The sequence below is a fragment of the Diadema setosum genome, chromosome 8 (assembly GCF_964275005.1).
Source record: "Diadema setosum chromosome 8, eeDiaSeto1, whole genome shotgun sequence".
In the NCBI taxonomy this organism is placed as follows: Eukaryota; Metazoa; Echinodermata; class Echinoidea; order Diadematoida; family Diadematidae; genus Diadema; species Diadema setosum.
This window is the reverse complement of record NC_092692.1, coordinates 34,301,245-34,322,442: the sequence shown is the minus strand read 5'-3', so window position 1 is coordinate 34,322,442 and position 21,198 is coordinate 34,301,245. Positions and strand designations below refer to the sequence as shown.

At 40.2% G+C, this 21,198-nt stretch overlaps 1 protein-coding gene across 1 annotated transcript in view; it reads right to left on the bottom strand.

Moving 5' to 3' along the window:
* Nucleotides 1–520: 520 nt before the first annotated feature.
* The window catches only part of LOC140231866 (uncharacterized), a 37,349-nt gene continuing 16,671 nt past the window's right edge, over nt 521–21,198 (bottom strand). The window contains exon 3 of the mRNA XM_072312016.1: nt 521–2,205. Coding sequence (XP_072168117.1) covers nt 1,975–2,205 — 231 coding nt within the window. The 3' untranslated portion in view covers nt 521–1,974. The remainder of the gene's footprint in view (nt 2,206–21,198) is intronic.

Sequence of the window (21,198 nt, the reverse complement as noted above, 5' to 3'; positions counted from 1 at the left end):
TCATACTTTAACAATAATACACTCAAGGTGATAACCATACTAAAACTATATAGGACAGTGGAGGTTTATTGTGCTGGTGAAGAACCGTTTCTGCTCATTATAGTTCTATAGCCCATGAAATTCATAACCGTCACTTTTGTGAAGACAAATGATGCTGTAACACAATTACACTGTGACAAGCCAACGTTTCCTACGAATAAGAGGTGAAAGTTTATTCGTGCATAGCTACACTATAGGAAAATGCATCGTTACCGTCATGACAGTATAAACGTGAAGTTCCGGCTAACGTGATATCCGAGAATGAGCATTTAAACCCGTTTCCACTCTATTAGTTTTATCTTTAACGAAATTACCCCACGGCAATTGATGATTCGAAATAAAAATCATCACTTTCATTGTCGGAAGAGGGACGAATGCTGAGATTGTGAATCCTAACAATTAATGGTGAAATATAAATTTACAGTGGTTGTGACTGTACCGAGAAAATGTTCATGATTCATGTTATCTATACACCGAACTGCGCACACAAGGTTTTCGGGATGGGATATGTAATCTTTCCGGTCAGCTAAAACTAAAAAACTTTGTGAATTCAATGCCAGATCACATCAAGGATTGTATCAGAAAGAGAGAAACGGATATGGTAAAAACATAATTTACCTCGCGGAGGTAGAACTTTTTGAATGAAACCTGCATAATTATTAATTGCAACAGTAGTCAAAATACTTTAGCGAAACTGGACACGATTCAAGCAATTTACCACGGATTGAATGACACGAACTTGGACGACACGAACGTGAACCGTGCGGACTTCGTAGTCGCCTGGGCCCTGTTTCACAAAGCATAAAGTTGCATGCGACTTGAATATGGCAAGCCAAGTGGGTTTCCTAATCATTGTTCATTTCAATAGATAAAGTTAAAATTTGCAGATAATAATGACTATTCTTACATGTTAACACACGTTTTTAGTTGAAAGTGTATTTTGGCCCCGATGCAGATGATATATTGACATACAGTTGTACTTTCTTAAGAACTTAAGGGGAAAAGGGACACAAATATTGGCACTTAGTCGTTCTAGTCGTTCGTAAAGTCATGCGTAACTTTACGCACAGCTTTATGAAACAGGGCCCTACATCACTTCCTCATGTGGCGCTGTTGCGTATTAATCCACATTCGCTGTGGATCAGCTAGTACGCCTGATGACGTAGCGTCCTTAACAATATCTTTATGAGAGACATAAACAGATTCACGTCTTTAAGATGATATTTAATACATTACATAAGCGGAAAATAATGAGTATGACTGCATTAGCTTTACTTGACAACACCAGAATCGCGAAACCAAAAGAGATTATTTGGAGTTGCCAGGTGAGCGATAAGTCCGACGACGAACTTGCCAACTTACATTCAAATTGTCATCACTTTCTCAGCTATTTATATCTCTATACTTTTCTCCACATTGTGTAAGTCTTTGCTCTTAATATTTATTCAAATTCTCCTCCTCAGTGTCTTACTGTATGAATGATGTTTATAGACCTCCTTGGCAACTTTTGCCCCTTTAATCTTTCCTCGTGCATTTTCTTCTTTCTTAATTTTTAGCATCTCCAGCGTCTCTCATACTCTTGTTCTATTTTCTGAGTGCGAAGTTGATATTTCCGATTATGTACATAATATGATGCCCATTAATAACTTTGGTCTGTGAATACATTTCAATTCCTTGAATAATTACAAAATAAAGCTCGACGCATCACCAAAGCAATTAGACCGGCAGATCCACGCAACCATGGTAATGGAGTCATGGTGATGATGATACTCATCTGCTCTATTCGCAGGCAGTGATCGGTTGGTTGGTTGGTCGTTATGGGGGGGGGGGGGGTCATGTACCCCCATGGAAACTCCTTCAACGAGTATCCAGCGACAAGGTATTCCAGTTCGGTGTTCATAATAATCATGTGAGCATCTTGGAGCTCACAGGGGGCTAGCAATCCACCGCGAATGGGTAGAGTTCGTCGCCCGACAGACAGGCGGCGAACTTGCCGAACCGCGTGCAGCGACCCGACCTTCGCACTGTGACCTGGTACTCGAAGAAGCACGGCGATGTCGGTTGCGACGTGCCGAACCGCGACGATGACCCAAATCGTGTCGACGTCGTCGATCGCTTGATCCTGTGCGCGTTCCTCATAGCTGACTTGAGAATGGCTAGCAGGTCCTGTGTAGGTGACAGTAAACGTAGAGAAAATCGTATCATTTTGTTTAGTACAGTGTACATACTATATCGAATACATATAATTATGTACATTACATAATTATAGATATATCACAATTGCGCCTCTGGTTTTGTTCTTACTGTGATACGAGATATATATCCCTGAGATATTCGCTATATCAACGTAAACCTTCATTAATGACATGGTTTAGGGAATGAGACAAATTTGATCGATTTCAGACTAAAATACCGATGGTTGATTGTCACAATATTTCCCCCACTATCGCAGCTAATGAGTCCTACAGATTACACCCATGTATGTTGGGACCTCGTTCACGCCTCTGATTTTAGGTCTGTGAAGTTTTGCTCGTTTTACAAGATAATAAAATATGTGAAACTTTGCATAGACCGTTTAATTGTATATAAACCAGTATTCAAAGCTGATTTCGCAAGTCCTCCTGAAAAAGATTTCTTTGTTCTTCTTATAAATGCGTCTGGTAAAAGAGCAATCATGTACCCTCCAGTATTTTTTCACGAAAATTTTACTAATGTAAATGGTCGAATCTTGAGATACCTTTGATTAGGGTATTGGGAATGATGGCATTATCGATATTAGTTATAATTATATAGATTATTTTGATAATGAGTCGATACGTCCATGCGCATCTACTTCTTGTGAAGTCCGTGAGGAATCATCATTCAGAACGTGCGCGCACGCACCTTAACGCGCACACACACACATAAAATAGACACCACGTGCTCTAACATCCATATTAAAGACACCGCGTACAACTGACGTATTATTCATTCGAAAGATAGCTTTTCTTCAAGCAAGGGGGAGGAGAAGGGGGTAGAAACTTCCGCAGTTTCCGTCCAGGAAGGATGAGACATAGGACGGCCTAAGGATGAGCCATATGCCGGGGAGGGTCTGGTCAACATGTCAACATGACAAGTCCTGAGCAGTTGGCGTCCAGTTCGTGATTCACCCGTCAATGAAACCAAATTTCCCTGCCAACAACTGTCCGTGAGTCCCCGCCAAAGCATAGTAATCTCTCAAAAGGTACTGTCAGAGTCTCTTGTTTTTTTTTTTAAAAAAGGTCATCGAAATTTCCACTAAGTTTCGTCTTCAGGGCCCCGTTGCAAGAAAGTTGCAATCAATTGCAAATAATTGCTAATTTTGAAACAACCATTCTAATTGGCTCAGGGTCTGCCCTATTAAGAAGACATGCATGCAACAATGAGTTTGATTGGCCAGTGACAGTCAGTTGCAAGTTGCGTTTAAACGCAAAGTTTCTAGCAACGGGGCCCAGGTGGAAATTCGTGTCAGAATGACTCATGCCAAATTCTGCATCAGATTGCACCCAGTGAGAAATGAGACTGCCCTTTTATGGAAATCAGTTTCAGGCCGTGATCGATGTCTGAATTTCTGCTGAAAAAGCGGCGAATTATTCAGCATCTGTATAGTTTCATCTTTTCTGTCGTGCTAAGCGCGGAATTAGCCGATCATATCGCATTTACCATTCTGGGTTGAAATGTGTAGAGGCTCTATATAGGTACAGTAGCACGCCGGTATGAACTTACAGATTTCCTGGAAAGGTAACACTGACGTAATTTTCACAGCGATCTAGCGTAATTGAAGATGACATTATAAATAATTGTGAAGAACTTGGGCAAAAAACAGTGCGGTGTAATGGTGCCGTATCATTGCCAAACTCGGAGTATTCAATTTGAAATGGTTACGTGCTAACTTGCTGTGGTTGTGGGATGTTGAAGATGAGGGTATTAAATTGTTTTCGAGAGAATCTCGATGCATGCCATATCAACACAATGTTCTCGCTGCGACTCGCACAAGCCTGTTTGTATAATGTGTCCATGTCATTTTGAAGTGCTTGTCTCTAAAGGGTTAGGGAACTCTAGTTCCAACCTACTATCCAGCTAGAAATCGTACAAAAACGTGTCACGTCTACGATTCTCCACCTGCTCATGGTACGTCTATTGCGTCTGCGGCTTGGATTGCAACAGGCCTCGCAGGATACCTCGTATTAGGAACCCAATTTGATATATCATTGGTGGCCGCAGGATGCTGCGCTGCCAGGAAAAGACAATGCAATTATCCTAATTGCATTTCTTCCACATACAAGGTCCACAAGAGGAGGATCTGTCAGGCTTTAACCACAGATTTGATATCAGAAAGGACCTGTTTCTCTATGTTCTTGTATTCAGACAAGGTGAAGCATTCATTGAACGCCCATCTCGCGTGGATTGATGGTGAGGCCGGTTAGGATCAGTCACGACTGATATTTCAAGAGGGAGGTGATATGTCCAGCTTTTGATAAAAGCTCTCCTAAGAGCAAGACTTTGAACAGATATATTATATTACTCCTTTAACCCGAAATTTTATTTATGGGTGTACCGAATAAAAAATGGGTACCTACTTTACCAGTACACCAGGACAACCAAATGCACTCATAGATCACGTACGGGGTGATTACAGTACAGCCGTAATTGATCATTGGGTTGATCCCTTTTAATGTGATTTAATGCAGCTAAGTGTCATTCCATACCTCTCCATCGTTGAACAGAATATTAGTCAGAATGACGTTCGACTGCGTGCATTGTGGCGTCACAGAAGGGACCAAGCGATATCATGGCTACTGACCTTTGCTTGAACCGTCCCGAATTCTGAGCCGCGACAGATTCATCAAGAATATAGAAACCAGCGTGAGTCGCAGGGCAAAAGCATGAAATAGTGTTCAGTGATAATGTATGAAATGAGCAGCTAGCTTCCTTTCTCACAGGCAATTTCTTTTTTTCAAAATGAGAACTTTTTTCCTTACTTTTTTTGTTAAAGGAGGAAGGATTTAAGAGACGATGGTTAGTCGACCCCTCGCCGAGGCTGCTCACTGTGCGATCGTGCTCACAAAGACACATCTCCAACCCTTCGCCTACTGCTCCCAATTAACTGCCATCAGTCGCTGACAAACCCTCTCCGCTGGCTGTCTGGCTCGATCTCCCCTCGCTCATTATGGCAAAAAGTTTGTGAGAAGGAGCTTCCTATGCCAAACGTCTGTGGTCTGGCGTCTAAAAGATGATAGAGTACCCTCCTTCAATATTCTTTGCATTTTCGTTTCTCTTCCCTTGCCACAGCTGCAACTAAATGTTATTACTTTTTCGGGGAGGAAAAAAAAAACATACCTAGGTTTGACATAATTGATTACCGTACAATAAAGTTGAAAACAATTTATCTTTTTCTCTCCCTCTCTTATTGGAAAAAAAGTCTTCTTTTACTTCTGCCTGAAATACATGTAGATTTTAAAAATATGTTCACTCACATTTGGGGGAGGGCGGAGGGGGGGGGTCTAAAGAATAGTTGCAAGCTTGTTGAAGTACATGTCGGAAAGAAAGCTGAAATTGAATGGGCGTCGTCTAATTTCATATTTGCACAGATCAAACAACAATAATCTTTGTCATTTCGTTACTTACTTTATTTACCAGTAGGGGAACAGGTGGTTCTTGTTCAAAATGCGTCATATACACAAAGGACAGGTATACGACAACCGAAAGAAAGCATCATGAATACGAATAACGAGAAGTGATTATGGTGAAAATTGAAGAAAAAAAGTGGTGTTTCTTGAAGAAATAGATATTCCACTTCGCACACTTTCCAAACGCCCACCAGATGTTGCGTGACAACAACATTTGACAGGAAAATGTTAAGCGAAACTTCATTTTTTTTTTCATCCCTGGTCATACCATTCCATGTTTTTTTTTTTCTATGAAAATAATCTTATTCATTGAATGTCTTTCTTTTCGTTTTCTGTTCTCATATATTTCTGTAAAATATATAATTAAGATAACTTTATTTCCATTGGCGGTACCTTGCTTTTATAAGCAAATCGATGTATAACTTCTTCCAGAAAAATGGTATGAAACGGGAAGGTGTGAAAATAATGTCATTTTTTTCCCTTCGATATACCTATGTCCTCTCTTTGCTATGTAAAGTAAAAAAAAAAAACATGAACTCGAGCTCTTGCAAACACTATTATTCACTCAAAGCATGTGGCAACACGTTACCATGGCAATAATCACCATGATTGTTGGGCACGTGGATGGGGTACACGATACATCCCTCCTCCCCTCTACAGTTCCTCATGGTCACGCCATTTTCGTTTACACAGTTGACTGGAGGTTTATCAGGACTTTCTGGCAGTTCTTAATTTTGTCTCGGTCGTAGACGCTAGCCAAAGACAACACATTTGGGTCACAATGTGGGTCGGGAATATAGTTTATTAGGTCGACGAAATGAGTTACTCGGCTGGAGCACACCGAGCTGCATTCGCCGCCGTCTCATCCTCCTCCTCCTCCTCTTCATACTTGTGGCTCATCACCTGGACAAGAGATCGCCTCGTTCGCCGGAGACCAATCAGGTGCAGTAATCACATACCTTGTTAACCTTTTCAAAACCCAAGGACGTCTTTTCACGGCAACCTATAAACGATTCCTATCGATGTGTGCTTTTACGCCAAGAAGTTAATCCGATCCCATGCACTGATGAAGAAATATTGGGTTAAGGGCAGGACCCCTCTTCGGCTAGTATATTCCTCCACAAGTTGCTCTTTATCTAATTTTCTTAAAGATTCCCACATATACGAAAGTGGGACATAATTAAAATCCCAGCAAAGGCCACATACTTTTTCTTCATATTCTAGGATGTGGCCCCATATGCTGAACCTCCCACGCCGATCATCTAGAAATGTTGTTTATGTTTGCACTGGTTTCTGATAGTATTCATCAATTCAAATGCTGCGGCACTGTTTTTATTCATGTATTTATTTTGTCTGTCTGTGTTTGCACAAACTTCTGAGAGAGTTTTGAGCTACTTTATCGTCACCTGCAATATTGGAGATGGTGGTTATAGAACCTTTCTGGGAGAACGTGTAAAACTAAATTTCATACATTTTGCGTCATTCTAAGTCAGAGTTTGATAAAACTTCTACCATTCATCTCCCTTCTCTAATCTTACCCGCCTCATTCATGTAAGTCCACTTGTCGTGAGTAAATCGCACTTCAAGATGTAATGTCTTAGTTCTTAGTAACTTACGTGGCTAGATCAAGTCTTGTATCTCCTTAAAAATGTGGGAGGTTGTGCTGAAATCGCAATCACGTAAATTCCATAATTAAACCTTTCTGTGCCAATAAGTCAAATGCGAACAAATTTCACACACGTACCAATGGACAAGAAATTGATATGACATGCGGAGGGTTAAGACAGCCATCGCCCGATTTCACTGCCTCATTCCCTTTGTCCTTTATTCCGACTTTCCTTTCGTGTATAAAATGAGGTAAAACTAATATGTTTTATGTTTAAGCATTGCCTCTAATATCGACCTGGCCGTCATCTCAGCCTGTGGACGGACTAAAGCTCTTAAAGGGAAAATCCAGTCCAAATATAAGTTAGTCAGATAAGATAGAGTAAAATATTATGAATACAACGGTATAATTTTCATCGAAATCGGATGAAAAAAACAAGGAAGTTATGACATTTTGAAGTTTCGCTATTTTTTTTCGGGAAACAGTTCTTGAACGGTCAATATGAATATGCAAATGGAAAAGTGAGCATTACATTCCCTCACAACTTGCAATACAGCTTGTACACACAATTTTGAAATTTACAAGTTTTTCATTCAAACGCAATTATGCCGGAGGCTCAAATCTTCGTATATCTAACTGATCACTATTCTGAAGTTATCCAACAGGAATAACATCATGTTCCAGACTTCAATGACAGAAACATTGAATTTTCATCATTTTTTTTTTGTACATGATCAATGGAAAATTTGGAGGTTATGACATGGTTAGCTCACTCATTTGCATATATATTCATATCCACTGTACAAGAACTGTTTTGCAAAAAATTAGCAAAACTTCAAAATGTCATAACTTCCTTATTTTTCATCCGAGTTCAGTCAAATCTATACCGTTGAACTCGTAAGATTTTCTTTTTTTTATCATACTTATTTCATGATATCATACTATCATTCTAACTATATTTGGGCTGGATTTCCCCTTTAAAGGGGAAGTCCATATATATATATATATATATATATATATATTGAGTGCATTTATGCAGCTGTCATTTGTATGACGCACCTCTTGACCCCCGGGAAATGTGCGTCATGGTCGCGTCAAGTACCACCAATTTGATGACACGTGGTGCCGTCACGGGAGCAAAATGTCCGTCACAATACTGACCCATTATGTGCGTCATAGTCGGTCATTTAACCAGAGTGCGTCAAAAGGTTCGTTAATGGGACCGTCATGTAATTTTGCGAGGCTTCTTGCATGGGGCATGGTATCCCTCCGTAACAGAATAAAACAAACTCGCGATCGCGAGTCGGCCGAATTCACCGGCTCCTGGAAACGCGAAAATGACACAATTTTCAATCAGTTTTATTATAACATACTGATACTCACTTCATTCTCGTATGTCTTCTTTTTCTATCTGATGTCAGACTAAAGGTCTTTTCAGAAAGTTTGAGTACAAATTTGCTCCAAAACCACACTACCAAACACGATTTGTGATTAAAATCATCACATACAGCCCGCGGCATCGCGAAGCTCGCTATCCTTCAATCGCATTCACTGTAGTGTAGCATCGATCGTCGACCGTGGAACCTGCAGCAAAACCACGTGCGTGATGTCGACCATGTGGTACATGTATACATACAGTACACGCGTACATACGTATACAGAAGGCGAGGCATGGCAGAGGCCAGGCCCCAAAACACATACAAACGATTATGGAACTAACATTACTGAGAGTCTATTAAAACCTGCATTAACTTAAAATAGTAAATTCTATTTAAACACCAGCCATATAAACCATGTACCTAACTTGGGTTTAATAAGGTTCGTGTTTAAATAGGCAGGGGCTTCAATCAAGCGGTTTTCGAATCGGGGAAGGGGAGGCGGGAGGTTACGGAAAAAATTACTGTGGCCAGGCCGTAGTTTCGCGAAACTAGATAGTTTGCCATAGCAACGTGTATATCAAAACACGCGTTTCTATGGGATGTCCATGAACTAGGGAACGGTTTAGAGAAATTCGAAGTCATTCGAGGTTGAAGTGGTTTTTTCCTACGCATTTTTTTTTTTTTTGTTGTTGTTCATATCTAAAAAAATCGATTTCTTAATTTTTTTGAACTGGTATTTGGGAGTCTTGTAATATATTTAAAATGTTGATAGAAATTTCTGAATATATTCAGAAAGTACGCCTAGGCGCCTACTGTTTGGATAAACGGTAAACATGCAGTCTACGTTCGATACGAAGAAATCATTACGTCTTTCACGAGGAAAAACATACAAAACAAACAAAAAACACCTACGAACGAATGTTGATAGCCAAAACTTTGATAAGTAATAAGCAGTTATCATGAGCGTGAACTGAAATTAATTGTCATGATTTTGTTGTCTAACCAGGTGATGACTGCATCTCATTGAACCTACTCGTAGTGAATTTCTCTGGGCATACGAGACCTTTTAAGTATTTCTGGCTCAGTTGCATTTTTAATTGACTGATTAATCGATCTTTTTTTTATTGTTCAGGGAACATAAGATATTCGATCAAGTACATTATATTCGACTGTTTGATGTTTCCTACTATGCGCCAAAAGAAAGGCTATAGAATCACGATATCTTTGCAATGATTCCTTTAATTCAACTAATGAGCTGGTTCTTCGATCGATATTTCCATGATATTTACACGCTGTTTATTCCAGTGCGCGCATTCTTCCGTCTGGCACGCACCTGGGTGTGGCACCTGCTTTTGTGGAAATTTCCACAAGGGGAGAGGGGTGGGGTGTCAAGTTTCTTCGAGCCGAAGAGACTGCATGTTCGCTCTAATTTATTGTCATTCGTGCTTTCCCCTTTAATATTCTTTGCTGATATTGAACATTTAGATTTAACTTTACGAAGGTTGGTAGCACGTGGTTCTATTTTGTTGTGAGGTGTATGTAATTTCTTTTTTTTATCATTCTTGGAAAGGAAAAGAAGAGTAAGGGGGAAAGAAGAATAAGAGGGAAAGTAAAATGGAACGAACGGCACGTACGCTCAGCATTCACAGTAAGCCGTCTTTTTACACCAGCATAGTTATCATCATCACCATCACACATCACTCAGACCATTTTAGCCTTTTCCTATCAACATTAAGAAAAATAAATAACAAATACAAAGTATCAACACCTCCGAACAACACAAATATTTAGAAAAGACAACACACGGCACACTACAGCGGCTGGTATCAAACTTCGTCGCTTCGATTCGAAAAAGTATTGCAGCAAAGCGGAGAAATCGCCGTTACGAAAATAGCAGTGCGAGACACTTGAAAGAATTACGTCAAATACTACAAAGTATAAAGGGAACGGATAAAGTGATATAAAATGGAAGAAATCGTACCAAACGATGTGTGAGAAACGACAGTGGAGAACGGTAAGTTTAGTAGTAGGCTTAGTAGTCCGGGAGCCAGCGGGGGTCAGCCTAGCTGAAAAGGTTACCAATTTTTATGTATATAGCAATTTAGTACATATGCCCCTAAGTATGGAAATGCACGTCTGGCTGGTCATCGGTGGTGGGTGTGGCCAGGAGGGCCAAAAAAAGGACCCCTCAAAATTAGGCTAGCCTAGCTGGAAAAGTAACCCCATGAAAACCACTGGAACTTGTTCGTTACACTTACGGGATAAATGAATGACCATTGCCAGACGTTTTAAGTGGTGGGGGGTAGCCGCCAGACGCTCTTAAAGGCCCAACTCCAGCTAGGCTAGCCTAGCTGAAAAAGTAACCTCATGAAAACCACTGGAACTTGTTCGTTACACTTACAGGATAAATGAATGACCATTGCCAGACGTTTTAAGTGGTGGGGGGTAGCCGCCAGACGCCCTTAAAGACCCAAATTTTTCCAGCTAGGCTAGCCTAGCTGAAAAAGTAACCTCATGAAACCCACTGGAACTTGTTCGTTACACTTACAGGATAAATGAATGACCATTGCCAGACGTTTTAAGTGGTGGGGGGTAGCCGCCAGACGCCCTTAAAGACCCAAATTTTTCCAGCTAGGCTAGCCTAGCTGAAAAAGTAACCTCATGAAACCCACTGGAACTTGTTCGTTACACTTACAGGATAAATGAATGACCATTGCCAGACGTTTTAAGTGGTGGGGGGCAGCCGCCAGACGCCCTTAAAGACCCAAAATTTTCCAGCTAGGCTAGCCTAGCTGAAAAAGTAACCTAATGAAACCCACTGGAACTTGTTCGTTACACTTACAGGATAAATGCATGACCATTGCCAGATGTTTTAAGTGGTGGGGGGTAGCCGCCAGACGCCCTTAAAGATCAAACTTTTTCCAGCTATATAGGCTAGCCTATAGCTGAAAATATAACCTAATGAAACCCACTGGAACGTGTTATTTACACTTACAGGATATATGCATGGTCGTTGCCAGACGTTTTAAGAAGTGGGGGAGGGGGGGGGGTGTAGCCGCCAGATGCCCTCAAAGACCCAATTTTACCAGCTAGACTATAACCCTGGCTGGAAAAGTAACCTCCTGAAACCCACTGGAACTTGTTCTATGTTTGTATCTCACCTGATAAACACTGTCGACATAGTATTCCGGTGTTCTTTCAATAACTTTCGACACTTTTGAGCTATATGATCACCAAATTCACTCCTCAGATCATCTAATGATTGCTGTCAAGTGTTAATATTGGTGACGTCCGACTACGTCAACAGTCAAAAAGTCAATGAACTAGGCCTATGCCATTTGAAAATCTCTGTAATCACAAAGTCGATATGTGGACGAGACATCACTTCGCTTTTGCCTTGTTAAATGGTGAATATTAAATTAATTTGTAAGCTTCCGTTTCTAATTCATACAGCACCAGCATACATGTCTGAGAATAGCGGTAAAGAAGATTAGAGTCTTTGGCAACAAGTGCAAAATTAAATTCTCAGCCTTATTTGCTAAACAAACGTGGTAGGAGGACAACGACCTGTTAGGCAATATGGCGGACCAATAGCTCTATATTATTAGTGTTATAGAATAAATGACAATGATGTAGTTCTGAAGCATACTTTTCATTAGATGCTTTTGCAATGACTCAATGTATACTTTTAATCGAACTAAGTATAATTATATCCATGACTTGCTCATGAATTACGGCAGAACGATTCCGTGAGGAAAGTTTTCTGTCATGTCATTACGGAAGAAGTGAACGTGTCAATATTTTGCTATTTGTTCCATAACTATTTCTGAAGTGGTTAAATGTATTTTCCTAAAACATTTTTTCTTTTATATAATACCTACGTTGCATCCAAATGCCTATTCGTTGAAAAAATGCGGGCCATGTATTCAAAGGTCAAAGATCATAGGTTAATGGAAGTAGGGCATACATTGTACAACATTTCACTAAGTTGTTGGTTTTTTTTTGGGGGGGGGGATGATTCAAAGTGTCCTAAAACCTTGTATTTTAATACATGTATTTAGTTTTGTAGTCACGACTCTTGCTATGAATGATGCCAAACTCTTCCCGCTCATACAAATGCAGCCGTTTCAGGGAAATAATTATGATAATGATTGGTAATGCTGAAGTGGTTCATAACATTCCATTGATACTATGTATAGAACAGAAAGTGAATTTGACAATGGTATATCATATCCGCAACTTACTCTTTGACAGGTTCTATCATCCGATTAATAATGTATAAATTGAATATACAGTAGTCCCCTATTCAGTAACTACAGGTTAAGTTAGATAAGCTGCATTCATTTTGCACGCGACCATGGCGTTATAGCCAAAGATGATTGAATTCTGTAAATCTCTGTGTGCCTGCACAGGATTGGAAAACGAAACAACTTTCTGTGTATAGAACAACGAAACAGAAACTGGTGCATGCATTATCTCAGTCACTTTGTTATGCATCATGATGATTTGCTCATTGCAGTTCCGGAATCTCAGCTCGAGGGACTCGAATTGATCCTAAATCAGTCGGCATGCGTGTATCACCCAAAACAATATCTGAACACAATTATAACTGCAGTCCTCCATAGTCTGTATTGGTTGTCGATAAGGGCTGGTATCAAGTTTGATTTTCATATTATTTACAGTACCGAAGTTGTATTTAATTGTTTTCATCGAAATGCCCGTATACGGTATGCGTATCTCGCAGTTAACTCTTTAAACCATAGTTGTAATCTACGTGCCAAGAATCTCATGTTTTCAATAAGCGTGAACTCCAAGACATGTCGTGATAAGGACTTTAAGACAATTGGCATCGTCATTATAAAACGAATTCCCCTTTTACAAGACACGTTTTAGATTTTAGATAGAAATATGGATTCGTTTGAATGCATACAAACAGCTTCTTAAATCCTCTTACATTTTGTTTTTAAGATATGGTGTATACTTTAGAAGTGTAAGAAGCATGCTCTTGTTTTAGAGGCTTTGAGTACTGGTAAGAAGCATATGTTATTCTTATAGATTATGTGAATAAGTACGCATTCAAGAACGTTTTGAATAAAACGTATCCAGACAACTGCATATCATATTTTCACCTCTTCCTTATACATGCAGATGTATACTCTTGCCGAGAAGGTTAACTGTTTGATAGATATAGTGCTCACCTTATTGAAAAGGTAATTGGGTAAATTTTTGGTTTCAGTATATTATTCAAACACAACTAAGTTAACTTTTACATTAACATTTTCACAACTCACAAATTCTGCACGCGTACACATTTCATGATTCACAAGATCCAAGTTACACTAATCCTATTTACTTTGCAGAGTGCAACAACAACATAAGTTATATGCTGAGCAAATAGGCTTACATCAGTTCGCACTATTCAAGGTTTAGAGTAGTTAAGGAATTAAATCGTACCCGATTTTGTGATGCTAAGTTGCACCTTGAGATGATGGGCAATATTGCCCCTGTAAAGGAGCAGGCAGTGACACTGACTTGCTCCTTTGAAGGAGCAATTTTGCAGCAGTCATGGAGCAAATAAGCACCACATAGGTGCAACATCATACCAATAAGGCACAAGGTTGCACCCTCAAGAGAGGGTACATTCTTGCATCCTTCGGGCATAGAGTTGCACCTAAAGGTACGAGGTTGCGCTTTTTTCAAGGGGGCAAAGTTGCTCCCGAGGGTGTAACTTTCACCCTTTCTTGTGGGTACAAAGTAGCATCCAAAGTTCCAAGATTGCACCCTCAAAACAAGGCACAATCTTGGAACTTTGGTTGTTTCTTTGCACCCTCACGAAAGGATGTAAAGTTGCACCAAGATGTAAAGGCTACACGGGGTGCAAAGGTGCGCCGAAAGGTAAAGGGTGCAAGAAAGCATCCTCAAGAAAGGTGCAACTTAGCACCACTTAATGTGGGTGGAAAGATGCACCCTCACGAAGAGGTGCAATCTAGCACCACTTTGTGTGGGTGGAAAGATGTACCCAAGGGAACATTTTCGCACCCTCAATAAAGGGTTCAACTTTGCACCCTCTCTGCAGTATTATTTTATACACACGTGAATTCCTTGTTCCTGTGAGCTACGTTTAATATGAGCGTGACCCAGTATTATAGACACGTGTCAAGCCTTTGCAGACACAGAATTTTTTTTTCATATTCTTTAAAGGTCATTTAAAACAAATTTAAATATTCAAATTTATGAAATTCTTCCGTCGAGATGTTTTCATTGCAACTGATTGACAAATTGCCCTACATCGACGTAAATAAGCACTGAATTGATCAGTGTTTTAGTAGTAGCCATGATAAAAAATCATGGGCGTACATACTCGAGCAGGATTCGAACCCACGACCTCCTGATCACCGGACAGGCGTCATCTCCACTAGACCACCGAGCTTTCGCCCGACAGCAAGTGTTGGTTCTAATCCTTATAGCATGCAGCGGGTACTGCTTTGTTATCCTGCTCGAGTATGTACGCCCATGATTTTTTATCATGGCTACTACTAAAACACTGATCAATTCAGTGCTTATTTACGTCGATGTAGGGCAATTTGTCAATCAGTTGCAATGAAAACATCTCGACGGAAGAATTTCATAAATTTGAATAACAAAGCAGTACCCGCTGCATGCTATAAGGATTAGAACCAACACTTGCTGTCGGGCGAAAGCTCGGTGGTCTAGTGGAGATGACGCCTGTCCGGTGATCAGGAGGTCGTGGGTTCGAATCCTGCTCGAGTATGTACGCCCATGATTTTTTATCATGGCTACTACTAAAACACTGATCAATTCAGTGCTTATTTACGTCGATGTAGGGCAATTTGTCAATCAGTTGCAATGAAAACATCTCGACGGAAGAATTTCATAAATTTGAATAACAAAGCAGTACCCGCTGCATGCTATAAGGATTAGAACCAACACTTGCTGTCGGGCGAAAGCTCGGTGGTCTAGTGGAGATGACGCCTGTCCGGTGATCAGGAGGTCGTGGGTTCGAATCCTGCTCGAGTATGTACGCCCATGATTTTTTATCATGGCTACTACTAAAACACTGATCAATTCAGTGCTTATTTACGTCGATGTAGGGCAATTTGTCAATCAGTTGCAATGAAAACATCTCGACGGAAGAATTTCATAAATTTGAATAACAAAGCAGTACCCGCTGCATGCTATAAGGATTAGAACCAACACTTGCTGTCGGGCGAAAGCTCGGTGGTCTAGTGGAGATGACGCCTGTCCGGTGATCAGGAGGTCGTGGGTTCGAATCCTGCTCGAGTATGTACGCCCATGATTTTTTATCATGGCTACTACTAAAACACTGATCAATTCAGTGCTTATTTACGTCGATGTAGGGCAATTTGTCAATCAGTTGCAATGAAAACATCTCGACGGAAGAATTTCATAAATTTGAATAACAAAGCAGTACCCGCTGCATGCTATAAGGATTAGAACCAACACTTGCTGTCGGGCGAAAGCTCGGTGGTCTAGTGGAGATGACGCCTGTCCGGTGATCAGGAGGTCGTGGGTTCGAATCCTGCTCGAGTATGTACGCCCATGATTTTTTATCATGGCTACTACTAAAACACTGATCAATTCAGTGCTTATTTACGTCGATGTAGGGCAATTTGTCAATCAGTTGCAATGAAAACATCTCGACGGAAGAATTTCATAAATTTGAATAACAAAGCAGTACCCGCTGCATGCTATAAGGATTAGAACCAACACTTGCTGTCGGGCGAAAGCTCGGTGGTCTAGTGGAGATGACGCCTGTCCGGTGATCAGGAGGTCGTGGGTTCGAATCCTGCTCGAGTATGTACGCCCATGATTTTTTATCATGGCTACTACTAAAACACTGATCAATTCAGTGCTTATTTACGTCGATGTAGGGCAATTTGTCAATCAGTTGCAATGAAAACATCTCGACGGAAGAATTTCATAAATTTGAATAACAAAGCAGTACCCGCTGCATGCTATAAGGATTAGAACCAACACTTGCTGTCGGGCGAAAGCTCGGTGGTCTAGTGGAGATGACGCCTGTCCGGTGATCAGGAGGTCGTGGGTTCGAATCCTGCTCGAGTATGTACGCCCATGATTTTTTATCATGGCTACTACTAAAACACTGATCAATTCAGTGCTTATTTACGTCGATGTAGGGCAATTTGTCAATCAGTTGCAATGAAAACATCTCGACGGAAGAATTTCATAAATTTGAATAACAAAGCAGTACCCGCTGCATGCTATAAGGATTAGAACCAACACTTGCTGTCGGGCGAAAGCTCGGTGGTCTAGTGGAGATGACGCCTGTCCGGTGATCAGGAGGTCGTGGGTTCGAATCCTGCTCGAGTATGTACGCCCATGATTTTTTATCATGGCTACTACTAAAACACTGATCAATTCAGTGCTTATTTACGTCGATGTAGGGCAATTTGTCAATCAGTTGCAATGAAAACATCTCGACGGAAGAATTTCATAAATTTGAATAACAAAGCAGTACCCGCTGCATGCTATAAGGATTAGAACCAACACTTGCTGTCGGGCGAAAGCTCGGTGGTCTAGTGGAGATGACGCCTGTCCGGTGATCAGGAGGTCGTGGGTTCGAATCCTGCTCGAGTATGTACGCCCATGATTTTTTATCATGGCTACTACTAAAACACTGATCAATTCAGTGCTTATTTACGTCGATGTAGGGCAATTTGTCAATCAGTTGCAATGAAAACATCTCGACGGAAGAATTTCATAAATTTGAATAACAAAGCAGTACCCGCTGCATGCTATAAGGATTAGAACCAACACTTGCTGTCGGGCGAAAGCTCGGTGGTCTAGTGGAGATGACGCCTGTCCGGTGATCAGGAGGTCGTGGGTTCGAATCCTGCTCGAGTATGTACGCCCATGATTTTTTATCATGGCTACTACTAAAACACTGATCAATTCAGTGCTTATTTACGTCGATGTAGGGCAATTTGTCAATCAGTTGCAATGAAAACATCTCGACGGAAGAATTTCATAAATTTGAATAACAAAGCAGTACCCGCTGCATGCTATAAGGATTAGAACCAACACTTGCTGTCGGGCGAAAGCTCGGTGGTCTAGTGGAGATGACGCCTGTCCGGTGATCAGGAGGTCGTGGGTTCGAATCCTGCTCGAGTATGTACGCCCATGATTTTTTATCATGGCTACTACTAAAACACTGATCAATTCAGTGCTTATTTACGTCGATGTAGGGCAATTTGTCAATCAGTTGCAAATTTAAATATATATTTATTTCTTTTAAGTTAAGAGGAGGAAATGTGGAGATCATGACCTGTGATACATGTTACGGGAAGTCTATATTTTTATGTCTACTCGGTTTTTTTTCAACTACAAGGAATTACCTATATATGAGCTAATTGGATAAAGAAGCTGAGCATTCCTTTTTTTTCATCAGTTAATGTCAGTGCTGGTGTATTATTCTTGAAAAGTTGGCATCTAAATGTCCTCCAAACCAAGTACTTACTGTATGAAATTATATTTCTGTGAGTTACGTTTCTTATGAGCATGACAGATCTGTAGACACGTGTCATAGTGGTTACAAACACTAAGTTTCTTTTGCTTTCATCGTTATCAAGAAGCGATTTTGAACAATTTCAGATGTTCAGTTTTTTTTTTCAATTTCGTTACGAGAAGGCAATAATGATTTCATGTAAAATATGTTAAGGAAAGTTGATAGTTTGGTTATTTTATCATTACTCATCTTCGTCTTCTCAACAAGAAGATGATACACATGAGCTCATTTGCTAAAGAAGTTGAAGGATGTTTAATTGCTGGTAGCCACGTAGGGGCTTTTGTCATAACATTTTGCATCTTAATCCCTCGAAACTATTAAAGTACATGCAGTATTAGTTTATAGAAAACATAATATTTTTGTTGTTGCTGTGACTGAGCTTATTCATATGAATTTTAGACATGTTTCTCATATGTTTCTGTCATATGCTTTACTGAAGAACAGCAAATGTTGAGTTTATTGGCAAGAGAGGTTGATCATTACTTTACATTTAAGCTCATTGAAGTGCCGGAGCATAAACTTGTCTTGAAATATTAGCATCCAAAACCCTCCAAACCAAAAACGTGCAATACTAGACACGACAGGAATTCCTTGTTGTTGTGAGTTATGTTTCTTAAAAACACTGATTTTTTCTGCTTTTGCAGTGTACTATGTTCAAAAACACTCTTGAACAATTATCAGATTTCGTTTCTTTCTTAAGAGAAGAACACGGTGAGGTAATGTGAAGCATGTTCCTATAAGTTTTATTTCGTTAATAATTTTTCTTTACCCATCTCCTCAACCGTAAGGTGATATGGTACCTAGAAAGTCATAGGCCAAAGGTGTTGAGCTTTACTTCCCCTTTTCAAAGTAAATTTAAGAGCTGGGGCATTATTTTTTTAAAAGTTGGCATTTTAAGCTATGTACACCGAGGACGAGTCTTACTGAATGGATTTCTTGTTGCAGTAGAATTGTATTTTTTTTATGAGCTTGATGGAGTATTAGACAGTTGTATAAAGTGTTTGCAAAAACTGTTAATGTATTCCCTTTTGCTAATGTCCAAAGAGTTCATTTGCCAAGTTTTGATTGTCTTTTGTTTTAATCATCAGGGGTCTGTTTTATCATGGTCATAGAGGAAAGAAACTTAATTATAAAAAAGCCTTCATATAAGAAGAGATACTGTAGGACACAATTTCATCAAAAGTTGTGATTTTCAACATTTCCAAAATGCAATTGATGAATATTTCTCCCCAGGGCACAGAAAGAAAGTAGTTTTTGGTCTTGTTTTTTTTTTTTTTTTTCACGTCAGTATGTTATAATACCCGCGGGTTTACGCCCATCCCACCAATTTCCATCCGGATACTGTACCCGGCCCTGTTTTTTTGTTTTTTTTTGTTTTTTTTTACACTGCAAAGAAAATGAGAACACTGATGTTTGAGAAAAATCCCGACATGTTTGATTGGGTAATTCTTTTTTGATGTCTATTATTCTTTCCAAATAAGTTTTTTGGTTATCACTGAGGACAAATACAGATACCCTATTTCTTCTACCAAAACCACAGCACTGTATATTCTCATATTTCTACAGTATTTTGTCTAAACACTTGCCCTATTAATATTTCAAAGCATGTTTCCATGTGCGCTCAAGAAACTCCCCCATTAAAGGAGACCTCCGGGTGATTATCAGATGTTTACATTTGTACAACTATGAATTAGTTATACTGAGGACAGAGTTTCAGAATTTGTGATAATTGGGATGAGGAATAAGAATATTTTCAAAAAATAGAGCAAATTGCAATGAACAAGGATGATGACATGGGAGAGTCACCATAAGAATGCATGAGTTGGGGCTCAAGGAAGCAGAACAAAAGAATAAGGCATGCATAGATTATAGACAGGTGAACTCGCAAGCTAGCGGTATTGTTATGGAATTACACTGCTATCATTTCTGAAATATGTGAACCTTATAGCTGGTAAAATTGTGTCTTTGAGAGCGTCTGGGGGCTACGCCCCACCACTTAAAGCGTCTGGCAACGGTCATGCATTTATTCTGTAAGTGTAAGAACAAGTTCCAGTGGGTTTCATGGGGTTACTTTCCTAATTTTCAGCTAGGCTAGCCTAGCTGGTAAGAGTTTGGTCTTTGGGGCGTCTGGCGGCTATTGTCTAGCAACGATCATTCAATTATCCTTTGAGTGTATCACAAGAACAAGTTCCAGTGGGTTTCAGGAGGTTATTTTTCCAGCTATATTATAGGCTATAGCTTAGTCTAGCTGGAAAAATTGGGTCTTTAAGGGCGTCTGGCGGCTTCCCCCCCCCCCCCCCCCACAACCACCATCTAAAACGTCTGGCAACGGTCATGCATATCCTGTAAGTATAAAGAACAAGTTCCAGTGGGTTTCACAAGGTTACTTGTTCAGCAAGGCAAGCCTAGCTGGAAAAAGTTTGGTCTTTAAGGGCGTCTGGCGGCTACCCCCCACCACTTAAAACGTCTGGCAATGGTCATTCATTTATCCTGTAAGTGTAACGAACAAGTTCCAGTGGTTTTCATAAGGTTACTTTTTCAGCTAGGCTAGCCTAGCTGGAGTTGGGCCTTTAAGAGCGTCTGGCGGCTACCCCCCACCACTTAAAACGTCTGGCAATGGTCATTCATTTATCCTGTAAGTGTAACAAATAAGTTCCAGTGGGTTACATTAGGTTACTTTTTCAGCTAGGCTAGCCTAGCTGGAAAAATTTGGGTCTTTAAGGGCGTCTGGCGGCTACCCCCCACCACTTAAAACGTCTGGCAATGGTCATTCATTTATCCTGTAAGTGTAACGAACAAGTTCCAGTGGGTTTCATGAGGTTACTTTTTCAGCTAGGCTAGCCTAGCTGGAAAAATTTGGGTCTTTAAGGGCGTCTGGCGGCTACCCCCCACCACTTAAAACGTCTGGCAATGGTCATTCATTTATCCTGTAAGTGTAACGAACAAGTTCCAGTGGTT